At 40.1% G+C, this 21,356-nt stretch overlaps 1 protein-coding gene across 1 annotated transcript; it reads left to right on the top strand.

Moving 5' to 3' along the window:
- Window positions 1-1,096: 1,096 nt before the first annotated feature.
- On the top strand, window positions 1,097-20,698 carry LOC123996370 (recoverin-like). Its single transcript, XM_046299743.1, has 4 exons — window positions 1,097-1,252; window positions 1,419-1,956; window positions 9,160-9,271; window positions 19,819-20,698. The coding sequence occupies exons 2-4, from the start codon at window positions 1,576-1,578 to the stop codon at window positions 19,905-19,907; spliced, it is 582 nt and encodes a 193-aa protein (XP_046155699.1). The 5' UTR covers window positions 1,097-1,252; window positions 1,419-1,575; the 3' UTR covers window positions 19,908-20,698.
- Window positions 20,699-21,356: the final 658 nt, after the last annotated feature.

Genomic DNA, 21,356 nt, shown 5'->3' with positions numbered 1-21,356 from the left:
GGTGAAGGAGGGAAGGAGGCAGAGAGGTGAAGGAAGGAAGTGGCTAGTGGCAGCTGAACTTCCTATAAAAGGCCTGTACAGGTGGCTGTTTTAGAATTAGGAGGACCTGCTCAGCTAAACCCATTTAAGTGTCTTTACTAGAACATACAGACCCAAAACCTTAATCAACTACCACTTACTTTAATTGTCTTAAAATAGAGAATAGTAATTTACTAGTGTGACCAATCAGACTTGTGTCCTCCACCATGATGCTTGAAACTGGTGTCAGACTTATTTTTTGCTTTACATAATAGACTAGAAACTGGTTCAGACTTATTTTATGCTTTACATAATAGACTAGAAACTGGTTCAGACAACTTCAGTTTTTGCTCAACAGATGATATAGCACTCATTGTTACAACTAACAATCTTATACTGTAACGATCTTCATCGGATGAGGAGTAGGAAGGATCGGACCAAAACGCAGCATGGTAAGTGTCTATGATTATTTATTATACCAGAACACGAAAATACAAAATAACAAAGTGAATGTAAGAAATGAAAATTGAAACAGTCCTGAAAGGTCAAAACAGGAAACAACTACCCACAAACACCAGGTGGGAAAAGGCTACCTAAGTATGGTTCTCAATCAGAGATAACGATAGACAGCTGCCTCTGATTGGGAACCATACCAGGCCAAACACATAGAACAGAAAACATAGAAACACAACATAGAATGCCCACCCCAACTCACGCCCCAACCAAACCAAAATAGAGACAGAAAAAGAAACTAAGGTCAGGGTGTGACATATACAGTGTCTGTATTGGGTCTATGATCCAATGTTTCTCCTGACTAGGTCATGTGGCAATAACCAAGCAAAGACAAATTCTCACTTGAAGTATCGTACCGAACTTGTACATTCAAGTAAATCCTGCATTGATTTTTATTAGGTTTGAGTTACGTACACGTATCTAAAGTTAGGATTAGGCTCTTATTGAGAAATTAAATAATGATAACAGGGCCTTGGCCAACACACAGACCAACAAGAATAGAGATGGTTTGGCAAAAGAGAATATGGAAACTAAAGTTAATTTGAGTGAAAGCTCAGACACCTTAAATCCTGAATTAACTGAATTAACCCAGTCGCCAAAGGTAGCAGTCTAATTCCACCCCCCTCCTTCCCTACTCCATCTATCTATCTACGTCACCCTTCAGAATGACAACAGTCCATCCCTAACACATCACTTCATACTCTCTCTACTGCTGACACAGGTAAGTCATGTCTCTTTGCTCTGCCTCCCTCTCTGTTCTTTCTCCCTGGTAGTGAAGGCTTTTGTTGATGTATGGTTCCTAGTGGTACACTGGGTAACACTTCAGCCATTGTAGAGATCTGATTGTGCTGTGCTTGTTGGACAATATCTATTTGTAACTATTTCAGGAATCTTTTGAACGGGACAGCTGAGTCAACGTAAGGAAAGGAAGATCCACAGTAACAGAGGATTTTACCCAAACAAAAGACGGATCGGTGATTCAAAAAGGCACTACTTCAGAGAGCCTTCGACCATAACCCAGAGATCCCAGTATAGGCTAATACGATGGGGAACGCCAAGAGCAGTGCTATTTCCAAGGAGATCCTGGAGGACCTGAAGCTCAACACCAAGTTCACGGAGAACGAGTTGTGCCAGTGGTACGAGAACTTCCAGAAGCAGTGTCCCACCGGACGCATCTCGCCAGAGGAGTTCGAGACGATCTACGCGCGCTTCTTCCCCGATAGCGAAGCCAAGACCTACGCTCAGCATGTGTTCCGTTCATTCGACACCAACGAGGACGGCACTCTGGACTTCAAGGAATACATCATTGCACTGCACATGACCTCCAGTGGGAAGACGACGAGGAAGCTGGAGTGGGCCTTCTCACTGTTTGACGTGGACAAGAACGGATACATCACTAAGACAGAAGTGGAAGTCATCTGCCAGGTGAGAGATCAAGGAAGAATTAGAACCTTGAACTATTAAGGGGCAAGAGAAGATATCCAAACCCGAACCACTGGGTAGGAGAACCTTCTTACAACAACAATCAATGATGGTGATGATCATTTTGAAGATGGGACAAGGGGAAATTTGTGGACATAGGCATACAAAGGAGTAGATGTTTCTACCATTTACAGTATGTGGCACGGGAAAAGTGGGTCACCTCCAAATTGACAAAAAATAATAATAATAGCCATAACATTTTTTTAGGCTTTTTTAGGAGAACAAATTATGGAGTTCTGGGAATATGGCTTTTCTTAAATGTAGGTCCTGTCTATATGTTGTATATCATCAGAAGTCAGTCAATGGTCAAAAGTGACCTTCTTTTCCTCGGTCTGTAGGTCCCAGGCTGCTGAGGGGAGGACGGCTCATAATAATCAAATCAAACTTGAATTGTTACATTCACCCAAATACAACTTACCGTGAAATGCTTACTTATAAGCCCTTAACCGACAACGCAGTTCAAGAAAGAGTTAAGACAATTTTTACCAGATAAACTAAAGTAAAAAAATATTAAAAAGTAACACAATAAAATAACAATAATGAGGCTATATACAGGGGTTACCGGTACCGAGTCAATGTATAGGGTACAGGTTAGTTGAGGTGATTTGTACATGTAGATAGGAGTGGCTGGAAAGGAGTTAATGGAATGGCATCAAACACATGGAAACCATCATGTGTTTGATGTATTTGATACCATTCCACCTAGTCCACTCCAGCCATTACAACGAGCCCGTCCTCCCCAATTAAGGTGCAACCAACCTCCTGCGATGGGTTCCAGTCCTAATCATCAATTAGCTAATGTAGAGCTCTTGCCCATTTCAGCCACCCAATCCTTCCTGATAATCCACAAGATTAATGATTTAGCATCCAGAAAATGTAGGCTACTGTACTTACTGTGGTCCCCATGCTTCTGTGCTTATTCAGGGCCTAAAGTATGTAGTCTGTAGATAATCAACTAAAAAGGTAACACACATAACCAATTATGGCTGCGTTTAGATAAGCAGTCCAATTCTGATATTTTTCCCACTAATTGGTATTTTGACCAATCAGATCAGCTCTGAAAAAGAGCCGATGTGAAAAGATCTGATGTGATTGGTCAAAAGACCAATTGGTGTAAAAAAGGTTATAATTGGGCTGCCTGTGTGAACACAGCCCATGTTGTCTAGAACAGGGTTTCTCAATTTAACAGTTGATTTTCTTGTTTACCAATTACTCCCATTAACAAAGATTAGTTGAATTGGCAGACCACCATTTGTCTTAGTTATAAAATAGTTTACTCTCAACGTCATTTATCTCATTGGTTCTAAGGGGATACATTAATTAGTATCTTAGGCAGCATTTACATAGGCAGCCTAATTCTGATCTTTTTCACACTAATTTGTATTTTGATCAAACGCGTCAGATCTTTTCACAGCAGATCTTTTTCAGAGCTGATACTGAAAACAAGATCAGAATTGGGTTGCCTGTGTAAACGCAGCCTAAGTGATGCCGAGCTGGAGTGAAATCCAGCATACCTAGTGGGTGCTTTGGCCCACGATCAATGTTGAGCAACACTGGCCAAGACCAAGTGTCATTTCTATCAGCCTTTTTCTATCCCAGCTGCAACCTTTAGGGCAGAGTCAACCAACGTAACACATGGAGACTATAGTTTTTAGAGGTGTCTGGTTGAGGTTGATATTGTGATGGCATCTCTTTCGGTGTTTATACACATATTAGCTCAGAAATGTGAACATAGGTGTTGTGGGGGACAATAGGTGGTTAAATAGCCGGTCGCTGTGAAAAAGTAACACCTCTATACTTTCAATGCATTCGCCCCAAACGGTGGACAAACTGTCGTGCAAAAAAAGACATGTTTACTTGCGTTTACATCCCACTACACTACTGTAGAAAGATAAGTAGACGTGTAGGAGTGGCTGTGAGAACTGTGCAGGACGTTTCTTAATTAACAATAATCTTAATCATCAAATCTGTCCAGGCTGTGGGTTTAGACTGAGAGACAGGGACCGGGCAGGCCAGGCTGTGGGTTTAGACTGAGAGACAGGGACCGGGCAGGCCAGGCTGTGGGTTTAGTCTGAGAGACAGGGACCGGGCAGGCCAGGCTGTGGGTTCAGTCTGAGAGACAGGGACCGGGCAGGCCAGGCTGTGGGTTTAGTCTGAGAGACAGGGACCGGGCAGGCCAGGCTGTGGGTTTAGACTGAGAGACAGGGACCGGGCAGGCCAGGCTGTGGGTTTAGTCTGAGAGACAGGGACCGGGCAGGCCAGGCTGTGGGTTTAGACTGAGAGACAGGGACCGGGCAGGCCAGGCTGTGGGTTTAGACTGAGAGACAGGGACCGGGCAGGCCAGGCTGTGGGTTTAGACTGAGAGACAGGGACCGGGCAGGCCAGGCTGTGGGTTTAGACTGAGAGACAGGGACCGGGCAGGCCAGGCTGTGGGTTTAGTCTGAGAGACAGGGACCGGGCAGGCCAGGCTGTGGGTTTAGTCTGAGAGACAGGGACCGGGCAGGCCAGGCTGTGGGTTTAGTCTGAGAGACAGGGACCGGGCAGGCCAGGCTGTGGGTTTAGTCTGAGAGACAGGGACCGGGCAGGCCAGGCTGTGGGTTTAGTCTGAGAGACAGTGACCGGGCAGGCCAGGCTGTGGGTTTAGTCTGAGAGACAGGGACCGGGCAGGCCAGGCTGTGGGTTTAGTCTGAGAGACAGGGACCGGGCAGGCCAGGCTGTGGGTTCAGTCTGAGAGACAGTGACCGGGCAGGCCAGGCTGTGGGTTTAGTCTGAGAGACAGGGACCGGGCAGGCCAGGCTGTGGGTTTAGTCTGAGAGACAGGGACCAGGCAGGCCAGGCTGTGGGTTCAGTCTGAGAGACAGGGACCGGGCAGGCCAGGCTGTGGGTTTAGACTGAGAGACAGGGACCGGGCAGGCCAGGCTGTGGGTTTAGTCTGAGAGACAGGGACCGGGCACGCCAGGCTGTGGGTTTAGACTGAGAGACAGGGACCGGGCAGGCCAGGCTATGGGTTTAGACTGAGAGACAGGGACCGGGCAGGCCAGGCTGTGGGTTCAGTCTGAGAGACAGGGACCGGGCAGGCCAGGCTGTGGGTTTAGACTGAGAGACAGGGACCGGGCAGGCCAGGCTGTGGGTTTAGACTGAGAGACAGGGACCGGGCAGGCCAGGCTGTGGGTTCAGTCTGAGAGACAGGGACCGGGCAGGCCAGGCTGTGGGTTCAGTCTGAGAGACAGGGACCGGGCAGGCCAGGCTGTGGGTTTAGACTGAGAGACAGGGACCGGGCAGGCCAGGCTGTGGGTTTAGACTGAGAGACAGGGACCGGGCAGGCCAGGCTGTGGGTTCAGTCTGAGAGACAGGGACCGGGCAGGCCAGGCTGTGGGTTTAGACTGAGAGACAGGGACCGGGCAGGCCAGGCTGTGGGTTTAGACTGAGAGACAGGGACCGGGCAGACCAGGCTGTGGGTTCAGTCTGAGAGACAGGGACCGGGCAGGCCAGGCTGTGGGTTTAGACTGAGAGACAGGGACCGGGCAGGCCAGGCTCATGGGCAAATTGGGAGGGATGGGGAGGTAAATATTGTCCAGTACCTTTGCCCTGAGATGAGCCTGTCTCTGTCTGTCTTTCTGTCTGTCCCTGGCAGATTGCCAGTGGGCATGTATAGCACCACCTCTCCCCAGTGTTACTGTACCGTACTGGCACCAAAATGTGTTTATTCCCCGTCAAGATTATAGTTGTCAGGGCAATGGGGAACTGGCTGTACTATATAGGTTGTACTGAATAGCCTGCCAAGCCAACCCCACTATGGTAAAAGTTGGCTTTAGGCACAGATCTAGGATCATTTCACCCAATCCCAATCTAGTTCAAACACTAAATTAACCTTAGGAAATACTCAGCCTAAACCAAACAGGGAGGGAGGGAGGGAGGGAGGGAGGGAGGAGGGAGGGAGGAAAAGGAGGAGGACATCTTGGCGTTTGGCCTATGGCCTGTGTCTTGGCGATAATCCATGTTAATCTGGATGTTTTAAGTGTGAGAGATGAGTGGTTCCTGTCTCTATGTGGGTCACAGCTTTAAGGCCTGACTCTAAAATTACACTCAGATGGCCCCTGATTGACTATTGACTTTAATGTGGATCATTTACATCGTAGGTCTAGAATCTGTTATTACAGTGGATTTATTAGATTTGGATTGTCATTGCATAATCACCTCATTTTTAAATAGCACTTGATTGGCCAAATAGCCCATGATATGTGTGTAATACATACTGCAGGTCATTCCTTTATGCAGGTGTCATCACCTGCCATACAAACCAAAAGAGCAGTAACTGCATGCTTTGTCACCTGCACAAATATCCTGCCTCCACTGTGTTGTGTTTTGGAGAAAATGGGGGGGTCATATTTGCAGTAACTGGAAAAAGTTACTGTGAAACCAAGGACAGAAAGCAGTAACAACAATCACTCAAGTCAGTTACTGCCTTTTACCTTGGCTTCACTGAGCTATGGGCTGCGGTTATTACTACAGTATATGACACATACAAATACACTACATCGCCAAAGTATGTGGACATACGTCGAACATCTCATTCCAAGATCATGGAGTTGGACCCCTCTTTGCTGCTATACCAGCCTCCCCTCTTATGGGAAGGCTTTCAACGAGATGTTGGAACATTGCTGCTGGGACTTGCTTTCATTCAGCCACAAGAGCATTTGTGAGGTCGGGCACTGATGTTGATGTTCGATGGGATTGAGGTCAGGGCTCTGTGCAGGCCAGTCAATTTCTTCCACACCTATCTTGACATTTCTGGATGGACCTCGCTTTGTGCACGGGGGCATTGTTGTGCTGAAACAGGAAAAGGCCTTCCCCAAACTGTTGCCACAAAGTTGGAAGCACAGAATCGTATAGAATGTATTAAGATTTCCCTTCACTGGAACTAAGGGGCCTAGCCCGAACCATGAAACAGCCCCAGACCTTTAGTCCTCCTCCACCAAACTTTACAGTTGGCACTATGCATTCGAGCAGGTAGTGTTCTCCTAGCATCCACTGAACCCAGATTTCTCCATCAGACTGCCAGATGGTGAAGTGTGGTTCATCACTCCAGAGAACGCGTTTCCACCTCTCCAGAGTCCAATGGCTATGAGCTTTACACCACTCCAGCTGATGCTTGGCATTGCGCATGGTGATCTTAGGATTGTGTGCGGCTGAACCCTTGTTGCTCCTAGACGTTTCCACCTCACAATAACACCACTTACAGTTGACCGGGGCAGCTCTACAGGCTAGAAATGTTATGAACTGACTTGTTGGAAAGGTGGCATCCTATGACGGTGCCATGGTGAAAGTTATGGAGCTCTTCAGTTGGGCCATTCTACTGCCAATGTTTGTATACAGAGATTGCATGGCTCTGGCTCGATTTTATACACCTGTCAGCAACGGGTGTCGCTGAAATAGTCGTGTAGTGTAGTGTAAATCTATGAATACAAGTTTGTGTAAAAAAATCAATTGTCGTGGGAAACTATTCCAGTGGGTGTACCAAGCAAGAAGGCTGAACCCTGTCTAGGGCAAAAGGTCATGTCAGAGGTCAGGGTCAATATGATTAAAAAATAACCTCAGTAAGACAACACATAACCAAAACTCCAATTATCTGCCTACAATTCACTTGGCTGGAAAAAAAATTAAACTTTGAAGTCATTTTTCTCAGTTTCACTCTATAAGCAGTTACTGCTCTTGTGCTTGGTAGGGCAGAACACATATCTGACTCAGGGAGCTGCATATGATGTGTCCCAGGAAGCTAACTGGTAAACAATGACACACAGGAGTGGTCAAATGGGTTCCTCTAGTGGTCAAATGGGTTCCTCTAGTGGTCAGATGGGTTCCTCTAGTGGTCAAATTGGTTCCTCTAGTGGTCAGATGGGTTCCTCTAGTGGTCAAATGGTTCCTCTAGTGGTCAAATGGGTTCCTCTAGTGGTCAGATGGGTTCCTCTAGTGGTCAGATGGTTGGGTTACCTCAAATGGGTTAGTGGTCAAATGGGTTCCTCTAGTGGTCAGATGGGTTACTCTAGTGGTCAGATGGGTTACTCTAGTGGTCAAATGGGTTCCTCTGGGTTCCTCTGTGGTCAGGGTTCCTCTAGTGGTCATGGGTTACTCTAGTGGTCAAATGGGTTACTCTAGTGGTCAAATGGGTTCCTCTAGTGGTCAAATGGGTTCCTCTAGTGGTCAGATGGGTTCCTCTAGTGGTCAAATGGGTTACTCTAGTGGTCAAATGGGTTCCTCTAGTGGTCAAATGGGTTCCTCTAGTGGTCAGATGGGTTCCTCTAGTGGTCAGATGGGTTCCTCTAGTGGTCAGATGGGTTCCTCTAGTGGTCAGATGGGTTCCTCTAGTGGTCAAATGGGTTCCTCTAGTGATCTGATGTGTACTCTAGTGGTCAGATGGGTTCCTCTAGTGGTCAGATGGGTTACTCTAGTGGTCAGATGGGTTCCCTTCAGACGAGCTGTATAAAACATGTATTGGGCATTGCAAGGCACCAACCAATGTTGGCACACAGACTCATGTTAAGGCTATGATGGGAGGCTGCAGGCACCAACTAAATGAAACTGTAACTTCATGTAAACGCTTGTCAGCAGATCATATGTCATATACAGTATTCTGAACTTGTAGATACAGTACCAGTCAAAGGTTGGGACACATATGCCAAGAGTGTGCAAAGCTGTCATCAAGGCGAAGGGTGGCTACTTTGAAGAATCTAAAATCTAAAATATATCTCGATTTGTTTAATAAACACTTTTTTGATGACTACATAATACCATATGTGTTATTTCATAGTTTTGATGTCTTCACTATTCTACAATGTAGAAAATAGTACAAATAAAGAAAAACCCTGGAATGAGCAGATGTGTCCAAACATTTGATTAGTACTGTATATATATAATGTAAAATAAGTCTATGCAATCTTACTTGATCTGTTCCCCTACCACCTCTCTCTCTCTCTCTCTCTCAACCCCTACCCCCCCTTCTTCTCTCTCTCTCCCCCTACCCCCTATTTCCTCTCTCTCTCTCTCTCTCTCTCCCTCTCACTCTCTCACTCACTCACTCACTCACTCACTCACTCACTCACTCACTCACTCACTCACTCACTCACTCACTCACTCACTCACTCTCAGGCCATCTTTAAGCTAATCCCCAAGGAAGATCTGCCCAAATTACCGGCCGACGAGAATACACCAGAGAAGAGAGCCAACAAACTGTGGGGATACTTTGAGAAACCAGACAACGGTAAGAGACAAACACACAGACATGCACGCACACCCAAACACATTAACGCACAAACACACGCACAATCGCATGCACAAACACACAGACATGCACGCACACCCAAACACATTAACGCACAAACACACGCACAATCGCATGCACAAACACACAGACATGCATGCACGCACACCCAAACACATTAACGCACAAACACACACACAAACGCATGCACAAACACATTCACGCACAAACACACGCACAAATGCACGCACAAACACATTCACGCACAAACACACGCACAAATTCACGCACAAACACACGCACAAACACATTCACGCACAAACACATTCACGCACAAACACATACACACACAGTAGGTTGTTGTGACTTGCGTTGTTGTGGTAATGAGAGGAAAGGTTTTATGTAATTATGTTCTTTGCTCAGCAGCTGTAGGACGTCCGTCCAGCTTACATAGGTTACATTGTTCATCATGTGTTTTCTTACAGGAGAGTTGCCCTTTAGTTTAAGGGTATGCACACAAAGCAGCCACCTGAGGATTCACTCCCTACCAAAACATGGCTTTTTCCACAGAACATTTTTCATCTCATTGAACCAAATGCAAATACACACAGTATGTACTGTTGAAGAACTACTGACAGATGGTATATATAGTACACATACAGTATGTAATGTTGAAGTACTACTGACAGATGGTATATACAGTACACATACAGTATGTAATGTTGAAGTACTACTGACAGATGGTATATACAGTACACATACAGTATGTAATGTTGAAGTACTACTGACAGATGGTATATATAGTACACATACAGTATGTAATGTTGAAGTACTACTGACAGATGGTATATACAGTACACATACAGTATGTAATGTTGAAGTACTACTGACAGATGGTATATATAGTACACATACAGTATGTAATGTTGAAGTACTACTGACAGATGGTATATACAGTACACATACAGTATGTAATGTTGAAGTACTACTGACAGATGGGATATGCAGTACACATACAGTATGTAATGTTGAAGTACTACTGACAGATGGTATATATAGTACACATAAAGTATGTAATGTTGAAGAACTACTGACAGATGGTATATGCAGTACACATACAGTATGTAATGTTGAAGAACTACTGACAGATGGTATATGCAGTACACATACAGTATGTAATGTTGAAGAACTACTGACAGATGGTATATGCAGTACACATACAGTATGTAATGGTGAAGAACTACTGACAGATGGTATATGCAGTACACATACAGTATGTAATGTTGAAGAACTACTGACAGATGGTATATGCAGTACACATACAGTATGTAATGTTGAAGAACTACTGACAGATGGTATATGCAGTACACATACAGTATGTAATGTTGAAGTACTACTGACAGATGGTATATACAGTACACATACAGTATGTAATGTTGAAGAACTACTGACAGATGGTATATGCAGTACACATACAGTATGTAATGTTGAAGAACTACTGACAGATGGTATATGCAGTACACATACAGTATGTAATGTTGAGGAACTACTGACAGATGGTATATGCAGTACACATACAGTATGTAATGTTGAAGAACTACTGACAGATGGTATATGCAGTACACATACAGTATGTAATGGTGAAGAACTACTGACAGATGGTATATGCAGTACACATACAGTATGTAATGTTGAGGAACTACTGACAGATGGTATATACAGTACACATACAGTATGTAATGTTGAAGAACTACTGACAGATGGTATATGCAGTACACATACAGTATGTAATGTTGAAGAACTACTGACAGATGGTATATGCAGTACACATACAGTATGTAATGGTGAAGAACTACTGACAGATGGTATATACAGTACACATACAGTATGTAATGTTGAAGTACTACTGACAGATGGTATATACAGTACACATACAGTATGTAATGGTGAAGTACTACTGACAGATGGGATATGCAGTACACATACAGTATGTAATGTTGAAGTACTACTGACAGATGGTATATACAGTACACATACAGTATGTAATGGTGAAGTACTACTGACAGATGGGATATGCAGTACACATACAGTATGTAATGTTGAAGTACTACTGACAGATGGTATATACAGTACACATACAGTATGTAATGGTGAAGTACTACTGACAGATGGGATATGCAGTACACATACAGTATGTAATGTTGAAGAACTACTGACAGATGGTATATACAGTACACATACAGTATGTAATGTTGAAGAACTACTGACAGATGGTATATACAGTACACATACAGTATGTAATGGTGAAGAACTACTGACAGATGGTATATATAGTACACATACAGTATGTAATGGTGAAGAACTACTGACAGATGGTATATACAGTACACATACAGTATGTAATGTTGAAGAACTACTGACAGATGGTATATACAGTACACATACAGTATGTAATGTTGAAGTACTACTGACAGATGGTATATACAGTACACATACAGTATGTACTGTTGAAGAACTACTGACAGATGGTATATGCAGTACACATACAGTATGTAATGTTGAAGTACTACTGACAGATGGTATATACAGTACACATACAGTATGTAATGTTGAAGTACTACTGACAGATGGTATATGCAGTACACATACAGTATGTAATGTTGAAGAACTACTGACAGATGGTATATACAGTACACATACAGTGTGTAATGTTGAAGAACTACTGACAGATGGTATATACAGTACACATACAGTATGTAATGTTGAAGAACTACTGACAGATGGTATATACAGTACACATACAGTATGTAATGTTGAAGAACTACTGACAGATGATATACAGATGGTATATTGAAGTACTACTGACAGATATATACACATACAGTATGTAATGTTGAAGAACTACTGACAGATGGTATATACAGTACACATACAGTATGTAATGTTGAAGAACTACTGACAGATGGTATATACAGTACACATACAGTATGTAATGTTGAAGTACTACTGACAGATGGTATATACAGTACACATACAGTATGTAATGTTGAAGTACTACTGACAGATGGTATATACAGTACACATACAGTATGTAATGTTGAAGAACTACTGACAGATGGTATATACAGTACACATACAGTATGTAATGTTGAAGAACTACTGACAGATGGTATATACAGTACACATACAGTATGTAATGTTGAAGAACTACTGACAGATGGTATATACAGTACACATACAGTATGTACTGTTGAAGAACTACTGACAGATGGTATATACAGTACACATACAGTATGTAATGTTGAAGAACTACTGACAGATGGTATATACAGTACACATACAGTATGTAATGTTGAAGAACTACTGACAGATGGTATATACAGTACACATACAGTATGTAATGTTGAAGAACTACTGACAGATGGTATATATAGTACACATACAGTATGTACTGTTGAAGAACTACTGACAGATGGTATATACAGTACACATACAGTATGTAATGTTGAAGAACTACTGACAGATGGTATATACAGTACACATACAGTATGTACTGTTGAAGAACTACTGACAGATGGTATATACAGTACACATACAGTATGTAATGTTGAAGTACTACTGACAGATGGTATATACATTACACATACAATATGTAATGTTGAAGAACTACTGACAGATGGTATATACAGTACACATACAGTATGTAATGTTGAAGAACTACTGACAGATGGTATATACAGTACACATACAGTATGTACTGTTGAAGAACTACTGACAGATGGTATATACAGTACACATACAGTATGTAATGTTGAAGAACTACTGACAGATGGTATATACAGTACACATACAGTATGTAATGTTGAAGAACTACTGACAGATGGTATATACAGTACACATACAGTATGTACTGTTGAAGAACTACTGACAGATGGTATATACAGTACACATACAGTATGTAATGTTGAAGAACTACTGACAGATGGGATATGCAGTACACATACAGTATGTAATGTTGAAGAACTACTGACAGATGGTATATACAGTACACATACAGTATGTAATGGTGAAGTACTACTGACAGATGGTATATACAGTACACATACAGTATGTAATGTTGAAGAACTACTGACAGATGGTATATACAGTACACATACAGTATGTAATGTTGAAGAACTACTGACAGATGGTATATACAGTACACATACAGTATGTAATGGTGAGGAACTACTGACAGATGGTATATATAGTACACATACAGTATGTAATGGTGAAGAACTACTGACAGATGGTATATATAGTACACATACAGTATGTAATGTTGAAGTACTACTGACAGATGGTATATGCAGTACACATACAGTATGTAATGTTGAAGAACTACTGACAGATGGTATATACAGTACACATACAGTGTGTAATGTTGAAGAACTACTGACAGATGGTATATACAGTACACATACAGTATGTAATGTTGAAGAACTACTGACAGATGGTATATACAGTACACATACAGTATGTAATGTTGAAGAACTACTGACAGATGGTATATACAGTACACATACAGTATGTAATGTTGAAGTACTACTGACAGATGGTATATACTAGACAGATACACATACAGTATGTAATGTTGAAGAACTACTGACAGATGGTATATACAGTACACATACAGTATGTAATGTTGAAGAACTACTGACAGATGGTATATACAGTACACATACAGTATGTAATGTTGAAATAACTACTGACAGATGGTATATACAGTACACATACAGTATGTAATGTTGAAGAACTACTGACAGATGGTATATACAGTACACATACAGTATGTAATGTTGAAGAACTACTGACAGATGGTATATACAGTACACATACAGTATGTAATGTTGAAGAACTACTGACAGATGGTATATACAGTACACATACAGTATGTAATGTTGAAGAACTACTGACAGATGGTATATACAGTACACATACAGTATGTAATGTTGAAGAACTACTGACAGATGGTATATACAGTACACATACAGTATGTAATGTTGAAGAACTACTGACAGATGGTATATACAGTACACATACAGTATGTAATGTTGAAGAACTACTGACAGATGGTATATATAGTACACATACAGTATGTACTGTTGAAGAACTACTGACAGATGGTATATACAGTACACATACAGTATGTAATGTTGAAGAACTACTGACAGATGGTATATACAGTACACATACAGTATGTACTGTTGAAGAACTACTGACAGATGGTATATACAGTACACATACAGTATGTAATGTTGAAGAACTACTGACAGATGGTATATACAGTACACATACAGTATGTAATGTTGAAGAACTACTGACAGATGGTATATACAGTACACATACAGTATGTAATGTTGAAGAACTACTGACAGATGGTATATACAGTACACATACAGTATGTACTGTTGAAGAACTACTGACAGATGGTATATACAGTACACATACAGTATGTACTGTTGAAGAACTACTGACAGATGGTATATACAGTACACATACAGTATGTAATGTTGAAGAACTACTGACAGATGGGATATGCAGTACACATACAGTATGTAATGTTGAAGAACTACTGACAGATGGTATATACAGTACACATACAGTATGTAATGGTGAAGTACTACTGACAGATGGTATATACAGTACACATACAGTATGTAATGTTGAAGAACTACTGACAGATGGTATATACAGTACACATACAGTATGTAATGGTGAGGAACTACTGACAGATGGTATATATAGTACACATACAGTATGTAATGGTGAAGAACTACTGACAGATGGTATATATAGTACACATACAGTATGTAATGTTGAAGAACTACTGACAGATGGTATATATAGTACACATACAGTATGTAATGTTGAAGAACTACTGACAGATGGTATATACAGTACACATACAGTATGTAATGGTGAAGAACTACTGACAGATGGTATATATAGTACACATACAGTATGTAATGGTGAAGAACTACTGACAGATGATATATATAGTACACATACAGTATGTAATGTTGAAGAACTACTGACAGATGGTATATATAGTACACATACAGTATGTAATGGTGAGGAACTACTGACAGATGGTATATATAGTACACATACAGTATGTAATGGTGAAGAACTACTGACAGATGGTATATATAGTACACATACAATATGTAATGTTGAAGAACTACTGACAGATGGTATATATAGTACACATACAGTATGTAATGTTGAAGAACTACTGACAGATGGTATATACAGTACACATACAGTATGTAATGTTGAAGAACTACTGACAGATGGTATATACAGTACACATACAGTATGTAATGTTGAAGAACTACTGACAGATGGTATATACAGTACACATACAGTATGTACTGTTGAAGAACTACTGACAGATGGTATATACAGTACATATACAGTATGTAATGTTGAAGAACTACTGACAGATGGTATATACAGTACACATACCGTATGTAATGTTGAAGAACTACTGACAGATGGTATATACAGTACACATACAGTATGTACTGTTGAAGAACTACTGACAGATGGTATATACAGTACACATACAGTATGTAATGTTGAAGAACTACTGACAGATGGGATATGCAGTACACATACAGTATGTAATGTTGAAGAACTACTGACAGATGGTATATACAGTACACATACAGTATGTAATGGTGAAGTACTACTGACAGATGGTATATACAGTACACATACAGTATGTAATGTTGAAGAACTACTGACAGATGGTATATACAGTACACATACAGTATGTAATGGTGAGGAACTACTGACAGATGGTATATATAGTACACATACAGTATGTAATGGTGAAGAACTACTGACAGATGGTATATATAGTACACATACAGTATGTAATGTTGAAGAACTACTGACAGATGGTATATATAGTACACATACAGTATGTAATGTTGAAGAACTACTGACAGATGGTATATACAGTACACATACAGTATGTAATGGTGAAGAACTACTGACAGATGGTATATATAGTACACATACAGTATGTAATGGTGAAGAACTACTGACAGATGGTATATATAGTACACATACAGTATGTAATGTTGAAGAACTACTGACAGATGGTATATATAGTACACATACAGTATGTAATGTTGAGGAACTACTGACAGATGGTATATATAGTACACATACAGTATGTAATGGTGAAGAACTACTGACAGATGGTATATATAGTACACATACAATATGTAATGTTGAAGAACTACTGACAGATGGTATATATAGTACACATACAGTATGTAATGTTGAAGAACTACTGACAGATGGTATATACAGTACACATACAGTATGTAATGTTGAAGAACTACTGACAGATGGTATATACAGTACACATACAGTATGTAATGTTGAAGAACTACTGACAGATGGGATATACAGTACACATACAGTATGTAATGTTGAAGTACTACTGACAGATGGTATATATAGTACACATACAGTATGTACTGTTGCAGAACTACTGACAGATGGTATATACAGTACACATACAGTATGTAATGGTGAGGAACTACTGACAGATGGTATATATAGTACACATACAGTATGTAATGGTGAGGAACTACTGACAGATGGTATATATAGTACACATACAGTATGTAATGGTGAAGAACTACTGACAGATGGTATATATAGTACACATACAGTATGTAATGTTGAAGAACTACTGACAGATGGTATATACAGTACACATACAGTATGTACTGTTGAAGAACTACTGACAGATGGTATATACAGTACACATACAGTATGTAATGTTGAAGAACTACTGACAGATGGTATATACAGTACACATACAGTATGTACTGTTGAAGAACTACTGACAGATGGTATATACAGTACACATACAGTATGTACTGTTGAATAACTACTGACAGATGGTATATATAGTACACATACAGTATGTAATGTTGAAGAACTACTGACAGATGGTATATACAGTACACATACAGTATGTAATGTTGAATAACTACTGACAGATGGTATATACAGTACACATACAGTATGTAATGTTGAAGAACTACTGACAGATGGTATATACAGTACACATACAGTATGTAATGTTGAAGAACTACTGACAGATGGTATATACAGTACACATACAGTATGTAATGTTGAAGAACTACTGACAGATGGTATATACAGTACACATACAGTATGTAATGTTGAAGAACTACTGACAGATGGTATATACAGTACACATACAGTATGTAATGTTGAAGAACTACTGACAGATGGTATATACAGTACACATACAGTATGTAATGGTGAGGAACTACTGACAGATGGTATATACAGTACACATACAGTATGTAATGTTGAAGAACTACTGACAGATGGTATATACAGTACACATACAGTATGTAATGTTGAAGTACTACTGACAGATGGTATATACAGTACACATACAGTATGTAATGGTGAGGAACTACTGACAGATGGTATATACAGTACACATACAGTATGTAATGTTGAAGAACTACTTACAGATGGTATATACAGTACACATACAGTATGTAATGTTGAAGTACTACTGACAGATGGTATATATAGTACACATACAGTATGTAATGTTGAAGTACTACTGACAGATGGTATATACAGTACACATACAGTATGTAATGTTGAAGAACTACTGACAGATGGTATATACAGTACACATACAGTATGTAATGTTGAAGAACTACTGACAGATGGTATATACAGTACACATACAGTATGTAATGTTGAAGTACTACTGACAGATGGTATATACAGTACACATACAGTATGTACTGTTGAAGAACTACTGACAGATGGTATATACAGTACACATACAGTATGTAATGTTGAAGTACTACTGACAGATGGTATATACAGTACACATACAGTATGTAATGTTGAAGTACTACTGACAGATGGTATATGCAGTACACATACAGTATGTAATGTTGAAGTACTACTGACAGACGGTATATACAGTACACATACAGTATGTACTGTTGAAGAACTACTGACAGATGGTATATACAGTACACATACAGTATGTAATGGTGAGGAACTACTGACAGATGGTATATATAGTACACATACAGTATGTAATGGTGAAGAACTACTGACAGATGGTATATATAGTACACATACAGTATGTAATGTTGAAGAACTACTGACAGATGGTATATATAGTACACATAAAGTATGTAATGTTGAAGAACTACTGACAGATGGTATATACAGTACACATACAGTATGTAATGGTGAAGAACTACTGACAGATGGTATATATAGTACACATACAGTATGTAATGGTGAAGAACTACTGACAGATGGTATATATAGTACACATACAGTATGTAATGTTGAAGAACTACTGACAGATGGTATATATAGTACACATACAGTATGTAATGGTGAGGAACTACTGACAGATGGTATATATAGTACACATACAGTATGTAATGGTGAAGAACTACTGACAGATGGTATATATAGTACACATACAGTATGTAATGGTGAAGAACTACTGACAGATGGTATATATAGTACACATACAGTATGTAATGTTGAAGAACTACTGACAGATGGTATATACAGTACACATACAGTATGTAATGTTGAAGAACTACTGACAGATGGTATATATAGTACACATACAGTATGTAATGGTGAAGAACTACTGACAGATGGTATATACAGTACACATACAGTATGTAATGGTGAAGAACTACTGACAGATTTTATATACAGTACACATACAGTATGTAATGTTGAAGTACTACTGACAGATGGTATATACAGTACACATACAGTATGTAATGGTGAAGAACTACTGACAGATGGGATATGCAGTACACATACAGTATGTAATGTTGAAGAACTACTGACAGATGGTATATATAGTACACATACAGTATGTAATGTTGAAGAACTACTGACAGATGGTATATATAGTACACATACAGTATGTAATGTTGAAGAACTACTGACAGATGGTATATACAGTACACATACAGTATGTAATGTTGAAGTACTACTGACAGATGGTATATGCAGTACACATACAGTATGTAATGTTGAAGAACTACTGACAGATGGTATATACAGTACACATACAGTATGTAATGTTGAAGTACTACTGACAGATGGGATATGCAGTACACATACAGTATGTAATGTTGAAGAACTACTGACAGATGGTATATATAGTACACATACAGTATGTAATGTTGAAGAACTACTGACAGATGGTATATATAGTACACATACAGTATGTAATGTTGAAGAACTACTGACAGATGGTATATACAGTACACATACAGTATGTAATGTTGAAGTACTACTGACAGATGGTATATGCAGTACACATACAGTATGTAATGTTGAAGAACTACTGACAGATGGTATATACAGTACACATACAGTATGGAGTCAAACACTAATAATTTTACAATTTCTCTCTGTTGCTCTCTCTCTCTCAGACCGGTTGGCAGAGGGAGAGTTCATCAAGGGGGTGACCGAGAACGAAAACGCCATGCGTCTCATCCACTACGAACCCATCACTGACTAGTCATTCCTTCTTCCCCTCTTTCTCCTTCACACACTATTTCTTCCTCTCCTCCTCTTTGTCATTGTATTCTAATGTTCTGTCTTTCTCTTCTGTGTAAATACTCTTGTATGGCGGTGTCTTAATTGTCTTCACTGTACCTTCTGAGAAAGTAGGGGTTCATGTTGGTTAAAGTATAAAGTATGAGTATGTCTGTTAAAGTAAAAGTATGTTAAAGTATGTCTGTCTGTGCATGTATGCCTATTGGATTGAGGCTGTTTTATGAAGGTAGGTGTGATAAATATGAAGGTAGATGGCCACTATTGTAATTAGTGTTTGATGCAATACAAATGCGACAGAAACATTGAGGCACAAGTATATTTATTTGTTTGTATATTGATACAACATCCCTGCTAAATGCTGTTTTCCTATCCGATTGAAGATACAATAGCTTTTTGGTACTGTGAGATGATTGTGAAAAAGTAATGGTGGTCTAGTGTTTTGCAGTGTCCTGAATACTCATGGACTGGATCATTTGGTAACCATTGCTCAGTCTATACATTTCATTATTCTAAGAAGTTCTAAATGGTGTTGCTCTAGAAGGAAATTTGAAGTGTGTAAATGTGATAAATGATAACAGTTCGGACACAGGTATTTGGGAAAAGAAATTGAAAATCTGTAGAATAACAAACCTTTTTCTCCATTAGGAATTTGCATGGTTGTGATGGTGGCTTTTAGATTTGATCCTGCAATTGTCTTTTTGTTTTAATCAGAGTTATACGCTGCATATGGTGGATTAAAGCTTTTCTCATAAATTCTGTGTATTGCAAATCATTTTGTGTGTGTGTGTGTGTGTGTGTGTGTGTGTGTGTGTGTGTGTGTGTGTGTGTGTGTGTGTGTGTGTGTGTGTGTGTGTGTGTGTGTGTGTGTGTGTGTGTGTGTGTGTGTGTGTGTGTGTGTGTGTGTGTGTGTGTGTGTGTGTGTCCTTGATGTCCCACAAATTAGTCCGTGACGTAAAAATAGTCGGTTTTCAGTAAGAATAGTAAGGTTTCTATATGGTTCCTATTGTCCAAACAGTGACGTTTTTGATCATATTTACACATAGATTTTCTGACGACATGAAAACATGTGTATTATAATGTGTTATGCGTGCCTGTGCGTGCACAGTTGTGTCCGTGTCCTATATTTATTTCCAAGGCCGTTTCTTGTCCCCCACATCCTCCTCCCTCCTTACTCCTCCCTTCCCTCCTCAGTCGTTCCCTCCTCTCTGTCCAACTCGGGATTACTGTCATAATCTGCTGTCCAACATCGGAAAGCAGAGAGAAGCAAATTCTCTGTAATCTTTCCTTCTCTATCTCTCGTTCCATCTCTCTCTTATTTGTCTCCGTCTAGCTGCAGGGAATTATTGTGTGATTGAATGTATGTTTGTTTATGTGTAACTCTGTGTTGTTGTTTGTGTCACACTGCTGTGCT

The sequence above is a fragment of the Oncorhynchus gorbuscha genome, linkage group LG15, assembly GCF_021184085.1.
Source record: "Oncorhynchus gorbuscha isolate QuinsamMale2020 ecotype Even-year linkage group LG15, OgorEven_v1.0, whole genome shotgun sequence".
NCBI lineage: Eukaryota > Metazoa > Chordata > Actinopteri > Salmoniformes > Salmonidae > Oncorhynchus > Oncorhynchus gorbuscha.
This window is presented reverse-complemented; position numbering and strand designations above follow the sequence as displayed.

Excerpts from the sequence above, each read along its gene's own strand:
- LOC123996370 (XM_046299743.1), top strand. The coding sequence starts at position 1,576 with ATGGGGAACGCCAAGAGCAGTGCTATTTCCAAGGAGATCCTGGAGGAC. Across the intron at positions 1,957-9,159 it reads AAGTGGAAGTCATCTGCCAG|GCCATCTTTAAGCTAATCCC; the intron begins GTGAGAGATCAA and ends ACTCACTCTCAG. Across the intron at positions 9,272-19,818 it reads CTTTGAGAAACCAGACAACG|ACCGGTTGGCAGAGGGAGAG; the intron begins GTAAGAGACAAA and ends TCTCTCTCTCAG.